This window comes from Oncorhynchus clarkii, chromosome 5 (assembly GCF_045791955.1).
Source record: "Oncorhynchus clarkii lewisi isolate Uvic-CL-2024 chromosome 5, UVic_Ocla_1.0, whole genome shotgun sequence".
NCBI classification, from domain to species: domain Eukaryota; kingdom Metazoa; phylum Chordata; class Actinopteri; order Salmoniformes; family Salmonidae; genus Oncorhynchus; species Oncorhynchus clarkii.
The window spans coordinates 8,259,704-8,278,352 of NC_092151.1; the positions used below are offsets into that span (position 1 = coordinate 8,259,704).

General features: G+C 41.8%; 1 protein-coding gene across 1 annotated transcript in view; it reads left to right on the forward strand.

Moving 5' to 3' along the window:
* Positions 1–799: 799 nt before the first annotated feature.
* The window catches only part of LOC139408290 (solute carrier family 27 member 6), a 26,701-nt gene continuing 8,851 nt past the window's right edge, over positions 800–18,649 (forward strand). Inside the window, exons 1-5 of the mRNA XM_071152000.1 lie at positions 800–1,433; positions 3,692–3,901; positions 4,969–5,127; positions 9,781–9,905; positions 15,345–15,539. Of these exons, the coding sequence (XP_071008101.1) occupies positions 947–1,433; positions 3,692–3,901; positions 4,969–5,127; positions 9,781–9,905; positions 15,345–15,539 (1,176 nt within the window). The 5' untranslated portion in view covers positions 800–946. The remainder of the gene's footprint in view (positions 1,434–3,691; positions 3,902–4,968; positions 5,128–9,780; positions 9,906–15,344; positions 15,540–18,649) is intronic.

The window sequence follows — 18,649 nt, forward strand, 5'->3', positions numbered from 1 at the left end:
ATAGTCCTAGCTAAATTTTTGCTTGAGAAATTCCTCTTTGCTAAAAAAACTATTTGTGTTTGTTTTCAATTAAAATGGTCAAAAATATCACTGTAAAGTACTTAATTGTTACCCAGAAATGATTTGAAATTGGAAAAAAGACAACAAACTAAAAAACAGCATTTGTACTTTTAAAATTAAACTGACCGTTTCTGCAAATGAAATTGTGAATAAAAGATTTCACAATATTAATTCTGAGTGAGGTATACCCTACTGTCCCTGGCCTGAAACAATGTCCTCCTGATCGCACTTTAGGACAGGTAGGGTGGCAATAGGTGTCAAAAGAACAGCTTGACCTATCCATATTGGGGACAAAGGACCTCTATTAGCATGGACAGCGCAATTGAGGGTTTCCACCATTTTAATGTAGTCAACTTTGTGGGACTTCTAACTTCATTGGCCTTATCCTTCCTGCTGACCTACATGGAGTCTTGTCCAACAGGGTCATTGGCTGGGATCAGCCAATTGTGAAGAACAAAAGTGACTACTTTAAAATGGAGATAACCTCAATGGCGCTGCCCATGCTGTCCAGACGCTATAATGGCACAGATACAAAAGATGAGTCCTCTATCTATCTATCTCGGTTTTACAAATCTATATCCTAGGCGTGGTTGATTTTCTTGACAACGGCAAGAATGTTGACTGCAGGTCTTTACACATTTCGCTACAAACTGTCAGACTGGAGCGAAACGTGCTCTTGTAAGGACACTCCCCCTTTAGCGGTTAGTTGTACAACAAGAGTCACATGATTCCATGTGCGTTTCATAAGGCCAGAGAGCCAGCTAAGACTTTAACTGAATGCGCTGCTCTCCTTTACATCGTTTTGTAACAATGCATTGCTCGGGACAGTGACATCCACGGCGTCTCGTTCTAGAATTGTCGAAGGAATTGGTTTGGAACTGGCGCGATGTTTTTCTCGTTGGGATGGGTGACAGCTCTAGTGGCTGGTATTTTCGCCCTACACGTTGTACAGAAACTGTGTTTCCCTTACTTTTGGAAGGATGTTTTTTATTTAGTGAAAGTCATCCGATACGGCGCACGTCTGGAGATATTCAAAATGACTTCAAAAGTTGTCACTATCATTGACAGATTCGTCCAACAGGCAGAGCGAATTCCCACAAAACCTTTCCTTATATATGAGGGAGTAACGTACACCTATCAAGACATTAACGAGCGGAGCAACAAATTGGCGAATGTCTTCCTCGAGCAGGGCATGTTGAAGAAAGGGGACTCCGTTGCGCTTCTGATGAACAATGAGCCCGACTTCATCTGTGTTTGGTTCGGATTGATCAAACTCGGATGTGCAGTGGCTTTTCTAAACACAAACATTAAGTCCAGATCGTTGCTACATTGTTTCAACTGCTGTGGGGCCAAGACTCTTGTTGTTGGTGCAGGTAAACATGTAATATAGTCTACGTAACAGTTGATGAGTGTCGCGTAGGCTGTTGGCGGCCAATCGGTAGTGTGACATAATAATTAGATAATGAACGTTATTAGCCTACCACACCCGCCGTAATGTTTTTTTTTGTTTGAAGATGTTTTTTTTTTTTAAATTAAATGTGTCCAAAGAAATGTAATGTAAAAACATCGTTAACATAGTTGTAGCCCACGCCGGATGTGTTTTGAGAGCTGCAGCATTCCAGGCGATCTGTCATTCCACCCAGCAGCCTTACGAGCCTAAACAGTGTTGTGAAACAGGGATGCTCTAGCAAATGTGCTTGTGTATACTCCCCACTGAATTCTACGAAGTCCTATTGGTGTTACGAATTTTTACCTACACACAGTCGTTGACAACGAGACATATCAACATGAGTAAGCTTGTTAAGTCCATATGGCCATGTTACCAAGGATGAAGCTTATTAAGGTGACTGGGTCAAATGCAATGTACATGTATTTCTATACGTTGTGGGGCAGTTTTCCCAGACACACATAAAAAATGCAATGGACCAAAAAGCACTTGGAGATTCTCTGTTGAGCAATAATTTTAGTCCAGGACTATATGGTCTCATCGAACCATGTGTAAAGCATTCCGGTTCATAGTGCTATTACCATGTATGCTATAATTCTAAATGGCCCATACACTTTTTATGATCGGCAATTAATGTCTTCATCATAGACACCGAACATGTTTTATTAGAAGCTCTTATCCAGGACAACTTACAGAAGTGAGTGTGATATATATATATATATATATATATATATATATATATATTTGTACTGGTCCCCCTGTGGGAATTGAACTAACAACCCTGGAGTTGCAATTTATAGACTGTTTTCTCTGCTACCGCATGGCAAGCGGTACCGGAGCACCAAGTCTAGGACCAAAAGGCTCCTCAACAGTTACTACCTCCAAGCCATTAGAGTTCTGAACAATTCATAAAAATCGCCACCGGACAATTTATGAATCTTTATGAATTGTTCAGCAGTCTAATGGCTTGGGGGTAGTAGCTGTTGAGGAGCCTTTTGGTCCTAGACTTGGTGCTCCAGTACCGCTTGCCATGCGGCAGCAGAGAAAGCAGTCTATGACTTGGGTAACTGGAGTCTCTGACAATTTTATCGGCTTTCCTCTGACACCGCTTATTATATAGGTCCTGGATGGCAGGAAGCTTGGCCCCAGTGATGTACTGGGCCGTTCGCACTACCCTCTGTAGCGCCTTACAGTCGGATGCCGAGCAGTTGCCATACCAGGCAGTGATGCAACCGGTCAGGATGCTCTCGATGGTGCAGCTGCAGAACCTTTTTGAGGATCTGGGGGCCCATGCCAAATCTTTTCAGTCTCCTGAGGGGGGAAAAGGTTTTGTCGTGGTATGTTTGGACCGTGATAGTTCGCTGATGATGTGGACAACTCTTGACCCGCTCCACTACAGCCCCGTCAACATAAACGGGGGCCTGTTAGGTCTGCCTTTTTCTGTAGTCCACAGGCAGCTCCTTTGTCTTGCTCACATTGAGGGAGAGGTTGTTGTCCTGGCACCACACTGCCAGTGCTCTGACCACCTCTCATGGGACACTCATTAGAAATGTGTTAACTGTGAGTCCCCTTGGCTAAAGACCAAATTTAGGATGACGACATCCTAAACCTGCTGGGAATATCTCTCTTCCCTGTACTCACTCCTACTTTACTGCTTTCTTCAATGCTTCTGTGCTTACTCAGAGGCCTAATCTCATACACCTGCTTGCTGGCACAGTTGTCCATCATCAGTGACAATTTTTATTTTACCTTTATGTAGGCAAGTCAGTTAAGAACAAATTCTTATTTTCAATGACGGCCTAGGAACAGTGGGTTAACTACCTGTTCAGGGGCAGAACGACAGATTTGTACCATGTCAGCTCGGGGGTTTGAACTTGCAACCTTCCGGTTACTAGTCAAACGCTCTAACCACTAGGCTACTTTGACAGTATTACAATCCTCATTTGAGATTGTCATGCATTTCACACACAGGATATAACGGATTAATGTAAATGGAGGGAACATGCACTAAAAACTTGACAATATGCGTTGAACATAATGGTACAGCACTAGTGTCCAGAAGCAACCACTTACATTTATTTAACCGAGTCCCAGATCCATTTGGTCTGTGTTGCCTGGACAAGGCAATTATTGAGTGATTCGCCCTATTGAATAACTCATTCACTTCACTATTATTCCTCTCAGACCTGTTGGACTCCTTGGAGGACATCTTGCCCAGCTTCCTGGAGGACAACATCTCGGTGTGGGCCATGAAGAACGACAGCAGCCACACGGAGGTCCAGACACTGCTAGATAAGATGGACAAGGCGTCGGACAAGCCCACCCCGCCTGCCCTGAGGGCTGCCACCTCCCTCAAGGCCGCCACCCTCTACATCTTCACCTCAGGAACCACTGGTGCGTCTGTTACGTGTTTAATTGTCATTAGTTATACGTTAAAGGGGAAGTTCAGGAATTTACAACTTGATGTTAGATCTATGGGCCAAGAGAAACTGTAAATCATGGTTTGGTTTTCCAAACAGCCACTACAAACTTCAGCTATCTTTAGCCACCACTAGCAAATAGTCAATGGAAGTGATAGAGGCAAAATCACTTTCAAGTTCAATTCTGAACTTCCCCTTTAATTACTATTTAGTTGCATGTTAATTAAATTAATGACTCCTTAGTTAGCACTTAATATGAGTGTTTTCATTTGAGGAGGCCCATTAGTAAGTATGATGTAACAATGATATCTGACCGTCCTTTAGCCACAGAGGAACGGTACAATGATATCTGACCGTCCTGTACCACAGAGGAACGATACAATGATATCTGACCGTCCTTTAGCCACAGAGGAACGGTACAATGATATCTGACCGTCCTGTACCACAGAGGAACGATACAATGATATCTGACCTCTGTTCGCTTTGTATATAATGTGTTGTATTGATTTCCTCCCATGTCCTTTCATCGTGGCCATTCTACAAGGTCTATTCAGATAGGATGTGGTTAATAATAGTCGCTCTGCAATTATTAGAGACATTTTCAAAGTTGGATAGTGATACAGCAGTCTGCATGACATTTTAGTAATCAAATAGGTCAGGGTAGGTATTTTTATATGACGTGTAGGCGTTTATTTGATCTGTCTATGTTATGGCATGTTCCCAAGAGGAGGATCAGACTCCGCTTTCATATTGAAATATGTTGCACACAGGAGTCATTTTGTCCGTGACCAGCCACCACACACCGGGGTAAAGTTTCTCCCTAGGTACAGCTCTAGGATCAGCTTCCCCTCCCCCAATGCAAACCTTAACCATTAGAGGGGAAAACACTAAACTGATCCAAGATCTGTGTCTAGCAGCAATAAGACAGTAAAGAGGGGCTAAGAATGATGAGCCTTCTGTTACAACGTGTGTGTGTGTGTGAATAGCATTCTCCCGTGGTTGTCGTAATGTTGGTTGATGGTCGTGTCGGTGTTGTTGCAGGTCTGCCGAAGGCTGCGGTCATCACACACCTCCAGTCCCTGAAGGCTGCAGCAGGGTTCTGGGCCTACGGTGGGTCGGAAGATGACGTGGTCTACATCCCCCTGCCTCTCTACCACAGTGCGGCCTCTCTCATCGGCGTCGGGGGAACCATCGAGATGGGTAAAACGGCAGCAGTATATCTCTCTATTGGCTGTGTTCAAATACTTTTAAAGATGCATCATTCCTTCCTTCCATACTTTCATACTTCCTTCCTTCTGCCAGCAGCAGACCACCTTCTATTCCATTGCTGGCTTGACTCTGAATCTAAGGACGGTCCTGGTCGGTCAGTCCTGGTCGGTCAGTCCTGGTCGGTCAGTCCTGGTCGGTCCCTGGATGGGCGACCAGATGTAGCTGGAAGTGGTGCTGAAGGGCCAGTAGGGGGGGCCTTCTTTCCTCTGGTCTAAGGAAGGTCCAATGTTCCCAGGGCAGTGAAGGGGACATTGCCTTTCAGTGCGTAGGGTGCATCTTTCGGATGGGACGTTCAAATAGGTTTCCTGACTCTCTGTGGTCACTAAAGATCCCATGGCACTTATTGTAAGAGTAGGGAGGTTAACCCCGGTGTCCTGGATAAATGTCTAATCTGGCCCTCATACCATCATGGCCACCTAATCATCCCCAGCTTCCAAAACTACTCATTCCTCCTTTAAAGTGCCAGATGGGATATTCTATTGGTTCCTTTGCACCAGTCAAGCTCAATCAAACTCAGCTTAAGTATTTGAAAGAACACATACTATTTGAACGCAGGTCTGTATGAAACATTAAGAATAGCTGCTCTTTCCATGAGACTGACCAGGTGTATCCAGGTGAAAGCGATGGTCCCTTATTAAATCCATTGAAATAGTGTAGATGAAGGGGAGGAGACAGGTTAAAGAAGGATTTTTAAGCCTTGAGACATGGATTGTGTATGTGTGCCATTCAGAGAGTGAATGGGAAAGACTAAATATTTAAGTGCCTTTGAACGGGGTATGGTAGGTAGTAGGTGCCACCGGGTTGTGTCAAGAACTGCAACGCTGCTGGGTTTTTCACACTCAACAGTTTCCTGTGTGTATCAAGAATGGTCCACCACCCAAAGAACATCCAGTCAACTTGACACAACTGTGGGAAGCAGTGGAGTCAACATGGGACAGCATCCCTGTGAAATATTTGACACCATGTAGAGTCCATGCACCAACGAATTGAGGCTGTTCTGAGGGCAAAAGGGGGGCAGAGGGGTACAAGTCAATATTAGGAAGGTGTTCTTAATGTTTTGTTCACTTAATGTAAGATGGTGTGTTGAGACGTTCACTTTTTCCTGTCCAATTGTTTCATAACAAATCCACGATACAGTAGGTTTGTTTCTTAAGGAAAAGTTGTCTGAATTAAGGCTATGTTAGGACACGGCTACAATGATGTGCATGACTACATTCAACAACTCTCGACGGATGTGTTATCTAGAGACGCGTGCAGTCCTCACAGTCAATAGATTTAAATGTAGACCGTAACAGCCAGGGCAACGTGAAACCATTATTTTTATTCCCACACTCGTTATGAATTCTGATTTACATGCATAAGGTAGAAACCATCATTTGTCTTTCCTGCGTCAGTGTTGTTACTATACCGAGTCTTGTTTCAAGAGTGCTTCCTGGGGTGTGTCCCAAATGGCACCCTATTCCATCTATAGTGCACTACTTTTGACCGGGGGCCTATGGACCCTGTTAAGAAGTAGTGCACTATATAGGGAATAGGGTGCGATTTGGGACACATTGTGTTTCTAATGCCTCTGCAATCACTGGGGCGACCACAGCTGATCCTTCATTTCTCCCCAATTAGCATCTCAATGAATGCTTTCAGAGCAGGACGAGCAAACGGGCACGTCGTGTACACTAACTAGCAAGTTGCTACCCAATAGACCGTTATTATGATGACTTCCACTCAGTGAAGGTTTTGGGCCCTTTGTGGCCCGAGGTGACCGACAGTAACCGGCTGAGGCTACAGTGTTGCTGGTTGGAAATGATTTGTCAGATGTGAATGATTTTCACTGATTTGGAGTACAATATGGTCACTTAAAGCAGAATATGGTCACTTAAATCAGAATATGGTCACTTAAATCAGAATATGGTAACACAAAAATACAAAATGGTCACTTAAAGCAGAATATGGTCACTTAAAGCAGAATATGGTCACTTAAAGCAGAATATGGTAACTTAAAGCAGAATATGGTCACTTAAAGCAGAATATGGTCACTTAAAGCAGAATATGTAAACACAAAAATACAAAATGGTCCTTCTCAATACCGTGGTGGCTTCAGACTTATTTGTATTTTTGATTGATTTATTCCAAATAACAGCAAAGTTGACAGTACAACTTCCTCACACCGCACATTAGCTTCCTGGAAAACCTGGGACAGGTCAAGGACCTGTCTATAACACTCAGGCCACTTTTTTGGGGGCATATTTACTCAGTGTGGCAACGAGAACACAACACTTGACACTTTGTTACCTCTGATTATCTCTGAAGGACCTCGATTAGGCACCACTTGTTGTTCTAAGTGAGGGTTTACTATAGGCTGTGTGGAGAGTAAGGGTTTACTATAGGCTGTGTGGAGAGTGAGGGTTTACTATAGGCTGTGTGGAGAGTGAGGGTTTACTATAGGCTGTGTGGAGAGTGAGGGTTTACTATAGGCTGTGTGGAGAGTAAGGGTTTACTATAGGCTGTGTGAAGAGTAAGGGTTTACTATAGGCTGTGTGGAGAGTGAGGGTTTACTATAGGCTGTGTGGAGAGTGAGGGTTTACTATAGGCTGTGTGGAGAGTGAGGGTTTACTATAGGCTGTGTGGAGAGTGAGGGTTTACTATAGGCTGTGTGGAGAGTGAGGGTTTACTATAGGCTGTGTGGAGAGTAAGGGTTTACTATAGGCTGTGTGGAGAGTAAGGGTTTACTATAGGCTGTGTGGAGAGTAAGGGTTTACTATAGGCTGTGTGGAGAGTAAGGGTTTACTATAGGCTGTGTGGAGAGTAAGGGTTTACTATAGGCTGTGTGGAGAGTAAGGGTTTACTATAGGCTGTGTGGAGAGTAAGGGTTTACTATAGGCTGTGTGGAGAGTGAGGGTTTACTATAGGCTGTGTGGAGAGTGAGGGTTTACTATAGGCTGTGTGGAGAGTAAGGGTTTACTATAGGCTGTGTGGAGAGTAAGGGTTTACTATAGGCTGTGTGGAGAGTAAGGGTTTACTATAGGCTGTGTGGAGAGTGAGGGTTTACTATAGGCTGTGTGGAGAGTAAGGGTTTACTATAGGCTGTGTGGAGAGTAAGGGTTTACTATAGGCTGTGTGGAGAGTGAGGGTTTACTATAGGCTGTGTGGAGAGTAAGGGTTTACTATAGGCTGTGTGGAGAGTAAGGGTTTACTATAGGCTGTGTTTTGAATAACTCTAACTCATACATGAAGGCATTAGGAGCGATGCACCACTTGTGATTAGTCAAAAAAATATACATGTAATAATTTTTTACATTTTTATAAAATCCAATTTTATTTGTCACATGCTTTGTAAACACCAGGTGTAGACTAACAGTGAAATTCTTATGGGCCCTTCCCAACAAATAGAGAAAAAATAGAAAAGTAATAATAAATTAACAATGACTAATGATAACACGGGGTACCAGTACTGAGTCAATGTAATTGAGGTAGATAAGTACATATAACTAGAAATAAAGTGAGTAGGCAACAGGATAGATAATAAACAGTAGCAGCAGCATATGTGATGAGTCAAAAACATTAGTGCAAAAAAAGAGTCCATGTTATTTAGCACTTATGACTTAGGGGGTAGAAGCCGTCCAGGTTCCTATTGGTTCCAGACTTGGTGCATCGGTACCACTTGCAATGCGGCAGCAGAGAGAACAGGCTATGACCTGGGTGGCTGGAGTGTTTGACAATATTACGTGAAAAAAAACATATAAATGCAACATGTAAAGTGTTGGTCCAATGTTTCACGAGCTGAATAAAAGATCCCAGAAATGTCCCACAAAAAGCTTATTTCTCTCAAATGTCGTGGTCAAATGTGTTTACATCCCTGTTAGTGAGCATTTCTCCTTTGCCAAGATAATCCATCCATCTAATGGGTGTGGCATATCAATAAGTATTTCTGTCTGTAATAAAGCCCTTTTGTGGGTAAAAAAAAAAAAAAACTCATTCTGATTGGCAGGGCCTGGCTCCTTGTCTGGATCCTCTCGTGTGGAAAAACACAGCTTTTACAAGCCCCATGTTATGAAATGGGCGACGCACGTCAGTCGACTCTCTCTTTATACATTTTTTTAAAGTAGTCTCTGGGCCAATAAAAACTCTAATCCACACTTCGATTTACTTTAAACAGCCACTACAAACTTCAGTTAACTGTAGGCACTGCTAGCATCAACAAAAAACAATGGCAGTGGTTTGGGCAACTGTGCAATTATCACGTTGAACTTAATGTCTCTGTATAAAGTGTTTTATAAGGCGTTTATCAAGTATTTGTCAAGCATTTATTAACAGCTTATAAGCAATATGATGTAATAAATCTAAGGATTTATCTGTATTTGAGGCAACTTAACAACTTCTTCTTGTGTATATATAGTACATCTAAATCAGCAACATGTTCCTACTAGGGAATAGTCAGCTGAGTGAGTTTCCCCCTCTATTCTTTCTCCCTCCATCCCATATTCAGTCCGCACAGATATGGATCATGAGAGCTTTCTAACTCTGACATTTAAAAAAAATATATATATATTTCTCTGATTTTAAATGTGTTGTTTTTCTCTCCCCCAGGCGCTACCTGTGTCTTGAAGAAGAAGTTCTCGGCCTCACAGTTCTGGAATGACTGTAGAAAATACGACGTGACCATCTTCCAGTATATCGGCGAGCTCTGTCGATATCTGTGCAACCAGCCTAAGGTAATAACTATTCATTGTTTTGACATGCTTCGCCCCTTTTGCTCAGTACAGTCTTCACGTGTTTATTTTACTTTCAGAGGTGTACAACCTTTACTTCAATGTCCCTCTTTAACCTCTTTCACCTGTCATCTTTGTTCTATCTTTACTAAGTAAGTCCCTTCAGGAATGTATTCGCACCCCTTGACTTTTTCCACATTTTTGTTGAGTTACAGCCTGAATCAAAAATGGATTCAAAAAAAAATAATCTCAACCATCTACACAATACCCCATATTGACAAATTGAAAACAACATGTTTTTAAGACATTTTTTGCAAATGTAGTGAAAATAAACTACGTAAATATAAAATTTACTTAAGTATTCACACCCCTGAGTCAATACATGTTAGAATCACCTTTGGCAGCGATTTACAGCTGTGAGTCTTTCATAGTTAAGTCCAGTAAGAGCTTTGGACACCTGGATTGTACAGTATTTGCACAACAATTTGCACACAAATTCTTCAAGCTCTGTCAAGTTGGTTGTTGATCATTGCTAGAGACAGCCATTTTCTAGTCCTACCATAGATTTTCAAGACTATTTTAAGCAACGTATAAAATAAGCAACTTGGTAAGCAACTCCAGTGTATATTTGGCCTCGTGTTTTTAGAGTTTTGTCCTACTGGAAGGTGAATTTGTCTCCCAGTGTCTGTGGGAAAACAGACTACCAGTTTTTCCTCCAGGACTTTGCCTGTGCTCAGCTCTAATTCCATGTATTTTTGTCACAAAAAAACTCTCCAGGCCTTGCCGATGACAAGCATATCCATAACATGATGCAGTCACCACCATGCTTGGATTTGCCCCAAACATAACGCTTTGTATTCGGAACTTAAAGTTAATTTCTTTGCCACGTTTTTTTAAAAAGTTTTTATCTTATTGCAAACAGGATGTGTGTTTTGGAATATTTGTACTGTTTGTCCTTTCTAATCTGTCATTTAGGTTAGTATTGTGAAGTAACTACAATGTTGATCCATCCTCAGTTTTCTCCTATCACAGTCATTAAACTCTGAAACTTTTTGAAAGTCACAATTGGCCTCATGGTGAAATCCCTGAGCGGTTTCCTTCCTCTCCGGCAACTGAGTTAGGAAGGACGCCTGTATCTTTGTAGTGACTGGGTGTATTGATACACCAGCCAACGTGTAATTAATAACTTCACCATGCTCAAAGGGAGATTCAATGTCTGCTTTTTTTTACATTTTTACCCATCTATCAATAGGTGCACTTCTTTGAGAGACATTGGAAAACCACCATGGACTGTGTGTGTGGGTTACAGAGATGAGGTAGTCATTCAGAAATCATGTTAAACACTATCATTGCACATAGTGATTCCATGTTATTATGTAACTTGTTGAAATGTTTTACTCCTGAACACATTCAGGCTTGCCATAACAATTCATTTGTAAACATTTTTCCAACCATAATATTGTGTGTTGGCCAGTGACACAAATGCTCAATTTAATCTATTTTAAATTCAGGCTGTAACACAACAAAATGTGAAAGTCAAGGGGTGTGAATATTTTCTGAAGGCATCTGGCTAACAAGTCCACTGATTGTATCATCAAATGACTTAATCATCATTTGGTCTTTATGAAAATCTCATTTGTTCCTGAGAAAATTCCCATCACCACAAACCCCCCCCCCCCCCTCCAACTTTTCATAAGCCAGCCTGAGCTCCCACTGCACTAGCATCACAAGCCGACAGAGATATGGTTATTTAAAAAAAAAAAATGTAATTGATTTGTTACAATACTTTCTACTTTTCCAAGGCGAGACAGTTATTTTCGGTCACAGCTACTCCCCGAACAAAGTAGTGATCAGAAAACATTGTAAGCGATTTGTGTTGCATTTTCAAGGCTGTAGGACAACAGGGCCTTTTTGTTAGGTTGTCCGTGTTCCAAATGTGTATCTGTTTCCCCTCTCCTCCCTATCAGGTCAGAATAGTTCCACCCTGGCTGACCGGGCCGAACAAGAGTACAGAGCTCAAAGAACTCTTTGTCCCCTCTTTCTCTCTCTCTCCCTCTCTCGGTCATCCTAATGCACGTGGGTGGAAGGCTGGCAGTGGCACAGGCCTCCCCACAGATGGACAAAAGTTGACACATTCAGTACGCACACACACTGTCACACAAGGCAAGCATCCACACACACACACAAACATTCATTACAAGTGCTCTTGATGCATACACACAGGCCGTATATATACTGTACACACAGTTCTTGAGGCCATAGTGACCTAAAGCGCTATCTCACTACAATTTCACAACAGCACAGAGGAAAATGAACTACAAACAAAAAAAGCACACAAGGCGGCGCTCAAGCATGGAACGGCAGGGCTAAGAGCAGGCGTCATTATTTTGCCATTGTAAAGGGGTCCAAACACATATGAATGGACGAGTATGATATTATTCAATCTGTCCTTGTGCTTCTCCAGTCTGGCGGCAATTATTGGAAAACAGAATGTGTGAGTGGATGAGCAAACATGGGGCGGATGTCTCAGACGTGGGGGGGATGTCTCTTCTAGAAAAGCACTGACAAAGCCAGCTTCAGAATGTACATACATACAATACCGTTCAAAAGTTTGGGGTCACTTAGAAATGTCCTTGTTTTTGAAAGAAAATCTTTTTTTTGGTCTATTAAAACAACATCAAATTGAGCAGAAATGCAGTGTAGACATTGTTAATGTTGTGAATGACTATTGTAGCTGGAAACGGCAGATTTTTTAAAATGAAATATCTACATAGGTGTAGAGGCCCATTATCAGCAACCATCACTCCTGTGTTCCAATGGCACGTTGTGTTTTACTTAATCTAAGTTTATCATTTTAAAAGGATAATTGATCATTACAAACCCTTTTGCAATTATGTTAGCACAGCTGAAAACTTGTTTCTGATTTAAAGAAGCAATACAACTGACCTTATTTAGACTAGTTGAGTATCTGGAGCATCAGCATTTGTGGGTTCAATTACAGGCTCAAAATGGTCAGAAACAAAGACCTTTCTTCTGAAACTCGTCAGTCTATTCTTGTTCTGAGAAATTAAGGCAATTCCATGCAAGAAATTTCCAAGAAACTGAACATCTCGTACAATGCTGTGTACTACTCCGTCTCTAACCAGAATAGAAAAAGGAGTGGGAGGCCCGGGTGCACAACTGAGCAAGAGGACAAGTACATTAGAGTGTCTAGTTTGAGAAACATATACCTCACAAGTCCTCAACTGGCAGCTTCATTAAATAGTACCCGCAAAACGCGACAAGGCAACTCCAGGATGTTGGCCTTCTAGGAAAAGTTCCTTTGTCCAGTGTCTGTGTTCTTTTGCCCATCTCAATCTTTTATTTTTATTGGCCAGTCTGAGATATGGCTTTTTCTTTGCAACTCTGCCTAGAAGGTAGCCCGTCATTGTAAATAAGAATTTGTTCTTAACTGACTTGCCTAGTTAAATAAAGGTAAATAATAATAATCTGTACATAGGGGAATCTTCACCGCAGAGCCATTGGTCTTTTTCAACCATTTCAGTCATGCTCTCTTCCCACCAAAACCGACCTCCTTGAATGAAATACTTGTTTCCACAGTATTATTTCATTTATTTAACCTCAGTTAATCTCAGACTTCCTTGTTTAAAACAATCTTTTTCCCAGAGGAGACTGGAAACAATTAAAAACTGAGCCAGTATAAGGAATACAGACCACGGCTAAATAAAAACCCACATTGATGACTTCAAGTATTGAGAATATTCCTAAAGCATTTTGTAACGTTATTACCAATTATTCGTCATATTCACAGGCAATTTCTACAAAAAGGCTTAGATTGGAATCCATAGACTTGAAATCACTTTAATAACATTTGCATAACTTGCACTACCCATCTCATACAGTTGAAGTAGGAAGTTTACATACACTTAGGTTGGAGTCATTAAAACTTGTTTTTCAACCACTCCACAAATGTATTGTTAACAAACTATAGTTTTGGCAAGTCGGTTAGGACATCTACTTTGTGCATGACACAAGTAATTTTTCCAACAATTGTTTACAGACAGATTATTCCACTTATAATTCACTGTATCACAATTCCAGTGGGTCAGAAGTTTACATACATTAAGTTGACTTTAAATCGCTTGGAAAATCCCATAAAATTATGTCATGACTTTAGAAGCTTCTGATAGGCTAATTGACTTAATTTGAGTCAATAGGAGGTGTACCTCTGGATATATTTCAAGGCCTACCTTAAAACCTAGTGGCTCTTTGCTTGTCATCATGGGAAAATCAAAAGAAATCAGCTAAGACCTCAAACAAAATTGTAAACCTCCACAAGTCTGCTTCGTCCTTGGGAGCAATTCCCAGAAGCCTGAAGGTACCACGTTCATCTGTACAAACAATAGTACGCAAGTATAAATACCATGAGACCACACAGCCATCATTCCGCTCAGGATGGAGATGCGTTCTGTCTCCTAGAGATGAACTTACTTTGGTGTGAAAAGTGCAAATCAATCCCAGAACAACAAAGTCAAAGTATTGGAGTGGCCATCACAAAGCCTTGACCTCAATCCCATAGAAGATTTATGGGCAGAACTGAAAAAGCGTGTGCGAGCAAGGAGGCCTCCAAACCTGACTCGGTTACACCAGCTCTGTCAGGAGGAATGGCACAAAATTCACCCAACTTATTGTGGGAAGCTTGTGGAAGGCTAAACCATTTAAAGGCAATGCTACCAAATACTAATTGAGTGTATGTAATCTTCTGACCCACTGGGAATGTGATGAAAGAAATAAAAGCTGAAATAAATAGTTCTCTCTACTATTATTCTGACATTTCACATTCTTAAAATAAAGTGGTGATACTAACTGACCTAAGACAGGGAATTTTTACTAGGATTAAATGTCAGGAATTGTGAACAACTGAGTTTAAATGTATTTGGCTAAGGTGTATGTAAACTTCAGACGTCAACTTTATATTCTATATTCTATACTATCCTACTCAGTTTTTGCTGCTTTGAATCGCTCGTCCATATGTGGATAGTCTTAATGACATTACTTAGATATTTGTGTATTGGGTATGTGTTGTGAAATTGTTAGATATTACTTGTTATATATTACTGTACTGTCGGAGCTAGAAACACAAGCATTTTGCTACACCCGCAATAACATCTGCTAAACACGTGTATGTGACCAATAACATTTGATATATATATTATTTCAGTCATTTAGTAGATGGTCTTATCCTTACAGTAGTGAGTGCATACATGTTTCATACTTTTTCAAACTGGTCCTCTGTGGGAATCGAACAAGCACCATTCTCTAACAACTGAGCCATATACTGTATATTATTGTCAACCATGCTATATTATTTACACTTGTCAGTTTTAAATGGAGGAGTGCTCTGCTTGTATCTAACATGCTGTTGACTCCATTTCCCATCAGGCCGAGGGGGAGAAGAAGCACAAGGTGCACATGGGTGTGGGAAACGGGCTCCGGCAGGACGTGTGGCGGGAGTTCCACCGACGTTTCGGCGAGATCCGCATGTGCGAGCTCTACGGCTCCACAGAGGGCAACCTGTGTTTCATGAACCACATCGGCAAGATCGGCGCTGTGGGCCGCTCCAACTTCTTCTACAAGGTGATAGGTTACAAAAAAAATATATATATATTTTAAAGCTGGCTTACGTTGGAACAAATTAATTCTGAACAAACTATGTATTTGATCAGTGTTTCCCCTTTATGCTTTTTGCAGCAGTGCACCACTGCTGTTGAAAAAGATCTTAGGGGAAACACTGATTTGTATCATGCCCAACATCGGCCCCCATTATGGGGCATGTTTCCCAGACACGTACCAAGGCTAGTCCTGGAGGGAAAAAACTCTTACGATGGAAAATCTCATTTAGTTCTGGACTAGGCTTCATCTGTGTCTGGGAAACCAGCCCTTAGTCTGTTTTTTACCAGCCAATGTCTCACGTTTATGTTAATATACCCAACTTGGCAACCCAATGGGGTCATATGGAAAACCAATAGTGGCTTTTGTTAATGTGGCCTGCAGTGTAAGTTATCAAGCCCAACATGGCAACCCCCTTGATATCCTGACAGAGTATCTGTTAGTGGGTGTCTACTGTTGTCTTGTGCATCGTAAATCGTCATTTCTGATTTTGGTTACAATTTGAAAGATAAGCCCAACCTGCTGATTTGCGAGAGCATGGTCCCAGATATGTTTGTGCTCTTCCAAACTCCATTGCTTATTGTGAAGCCAGACATTTGGCACGACAATGAGTGACGAGTTGACATGATAGGACAAACAGCTGGATTCAAGGTTTCACACTAACTGAAACCTGGCCCGAACAAGGGCATTGAATGCAATGGAATTCATCCTAGTAGGAACTCACTTACTCAGACACAGAGAGATCATATAAATAAAGAAAGTTCATTTTAAAAATTATATATTTAATTGTAATTATTACTGGCCTTGACTGAACATTGGATCCAGAATATTAGAGTAGTCTCTAAATTCGAAAGTGATTTTTAAAAGTGAATTTGTCCCCTTAGCAATTTCAATGATGGGCTGTGTCTAAAATCAGGTTTTCCCAACTCCAGTCCTCCAGTAACCCCAAAAGTACACATTATGTAGGGCAGTGTTTCCCAACTCCAGTCCTCCAGTAACCCCAACAGTACACATTATGTAGGGCAGTGTTTCCCAGTCCTCCAGTAACCCCAACAGCACACATTATGTAGGGCAGTGTTTTGCAACTCCAGTCCTCCAGTAACCCCAACAGTACACATTATGTAGGGCAGTGTTTCCCAACTCCAGTAACCCCAACAGTACACATTATGTAGGGCAGTGTTTCCCAACTCAAATCTTGCATCTGTGCTAGAGGCGTCCCTACAGACCCTGGTTCGATTCCAGGCTGTATCACAACCGGCCGTGATCGAGAGTCCCATAGGGAGGTGCACAATTGGCCCAGCGTTGTCCAGGTTAGGGTTTGGCCATCATTATAAAATATTAATTTGTTCTTAACTGACTTGCCTAGTTAAATAAAGGTTAAATATAAAACATTTTTAAAAATCTACTTGTTCAGTAATCAGGCCCTCAATGAGGTGACTGAGGTGTTTGTCCAGGGCTATAATGAAAAGTGAGTGTGTGTGTGTGCAGAAAGTATTCAGACCCCTTGACTTTTTTACATTACAGCCTTATTCTAAAATGGATGAAATTGTTTTTTTACTCATCAATCTACACACAATACCCCATAATGACATCACAACACCCCCTAATGACATCAATTTACCGTATAATGACAAAGCAAAAACTCGTTTTTAGATATTTTTGCTAATGTATTAAGATATAAAAACAAATCAATGCCGTACATAAGTATTGTGTGTTGAAGAACCTTTGGCAGCAATTACAGCCTCAAGTCTTCTTGGGTACGACGCTACAAGCTTGGCACATCTGAATTTGGGGAGTTTCTCCCATTCTTCTCTGCAGATCCTCTCAAGCTCTGTCAGGTTGGATGGGGAGTGTTGCTGCCCAGAAATTTTCAGGTCTCTCCAGATATGTTTTTATTGGGTTCAAGCCTAGGCTCTGGCCTGGCAACTCAAGGACATTCAGAGACTTGTCCCGAAGCCACTCATGCGTTGAGTGGCTGTGTGCTTAGGGTCATTGTCCTGTTGGAAGGTGAACTTTCACCCCAGTCTGAGTTCCTGAGCGCTATGGAGGTTTTCAACATGGATCTCTGTACTTTGCTCCAATCTTCTTTGCCTCGATCCTGACTGGTCTCCCAGTCCCTGCCACTGAAAAACATCCCCACAGCATGATGCTACCACCACCATGCTTCACCGTAGGGATGGTGACAGGTTTCCTCCAGCCTTGATGCTTGGCATTCAGGCCAAAGGGTTCAAGCTTGGTTTCATCAGACCAGAGAATATTTTCTCATGGTCAGAGTCCTTTTGGTGCCTTTCGGGTAACTCTGAGCGGGCTGTTATGTACCTTTTACAAAGGAGGGGCTTCCATCTCGCCAGTCTACCATAAAGGCCTGATTGGTAGAGTGCTGTGGAGATGGTTGTCCTTCTGGAAGGTTCTCCCATCTCCACAGAGGAACTCTAGAGCTCTGTCAGACTGACCATCGGGTTCTTGGTCACCTCCCTGACCAAGGCCCTTATCCCCCATTTGCTCAGTTTGGCTTGTTGGCCAGCTCTAGGAAGAGTTTTGGTGGTTCCAAACTTCTTTCATTTAAGAATGGAGGCCACTGTTCTTGGGGACCTTCATTGATGCAGAAATGTTTTGGTACCCTTCCCCAGATCTGTGTCTCGACACAATCCTGTCTCAGAGCTCTACGGACAATTCCTTCGGCCTCATGGCTTGGTTTTTGCCCCGACATGCACTGTCAACTGTGGGACCTTATACAGACAGGTGTGTGCCTTTCTAAATCATGTCCAGTCAATTGAATTTACCACAGGTGGACTCCAATCAAGTTGTAGAAACATCTCAAAGATAATCAAACCGGATCCACCTGAGCTCAATGTCAAGTCTCTTAGCAAAGATTTTTATTTTTAATACATTTTTAAAAATGTCTAAACCTGTTTTCACTTTGTCATTATGGGGTATTGTGAGTATGGTAGATTGCTGAGGATTTCTTCCTTAATTTTAGAATAAGATAAAATGTGAAAGAAATCAAGGGGTCTGAATACTTCCAGAAGGCACTTTTTTGTGTGTGGTGTGTGTATCTTTGGTCTGTTGTCTGTATC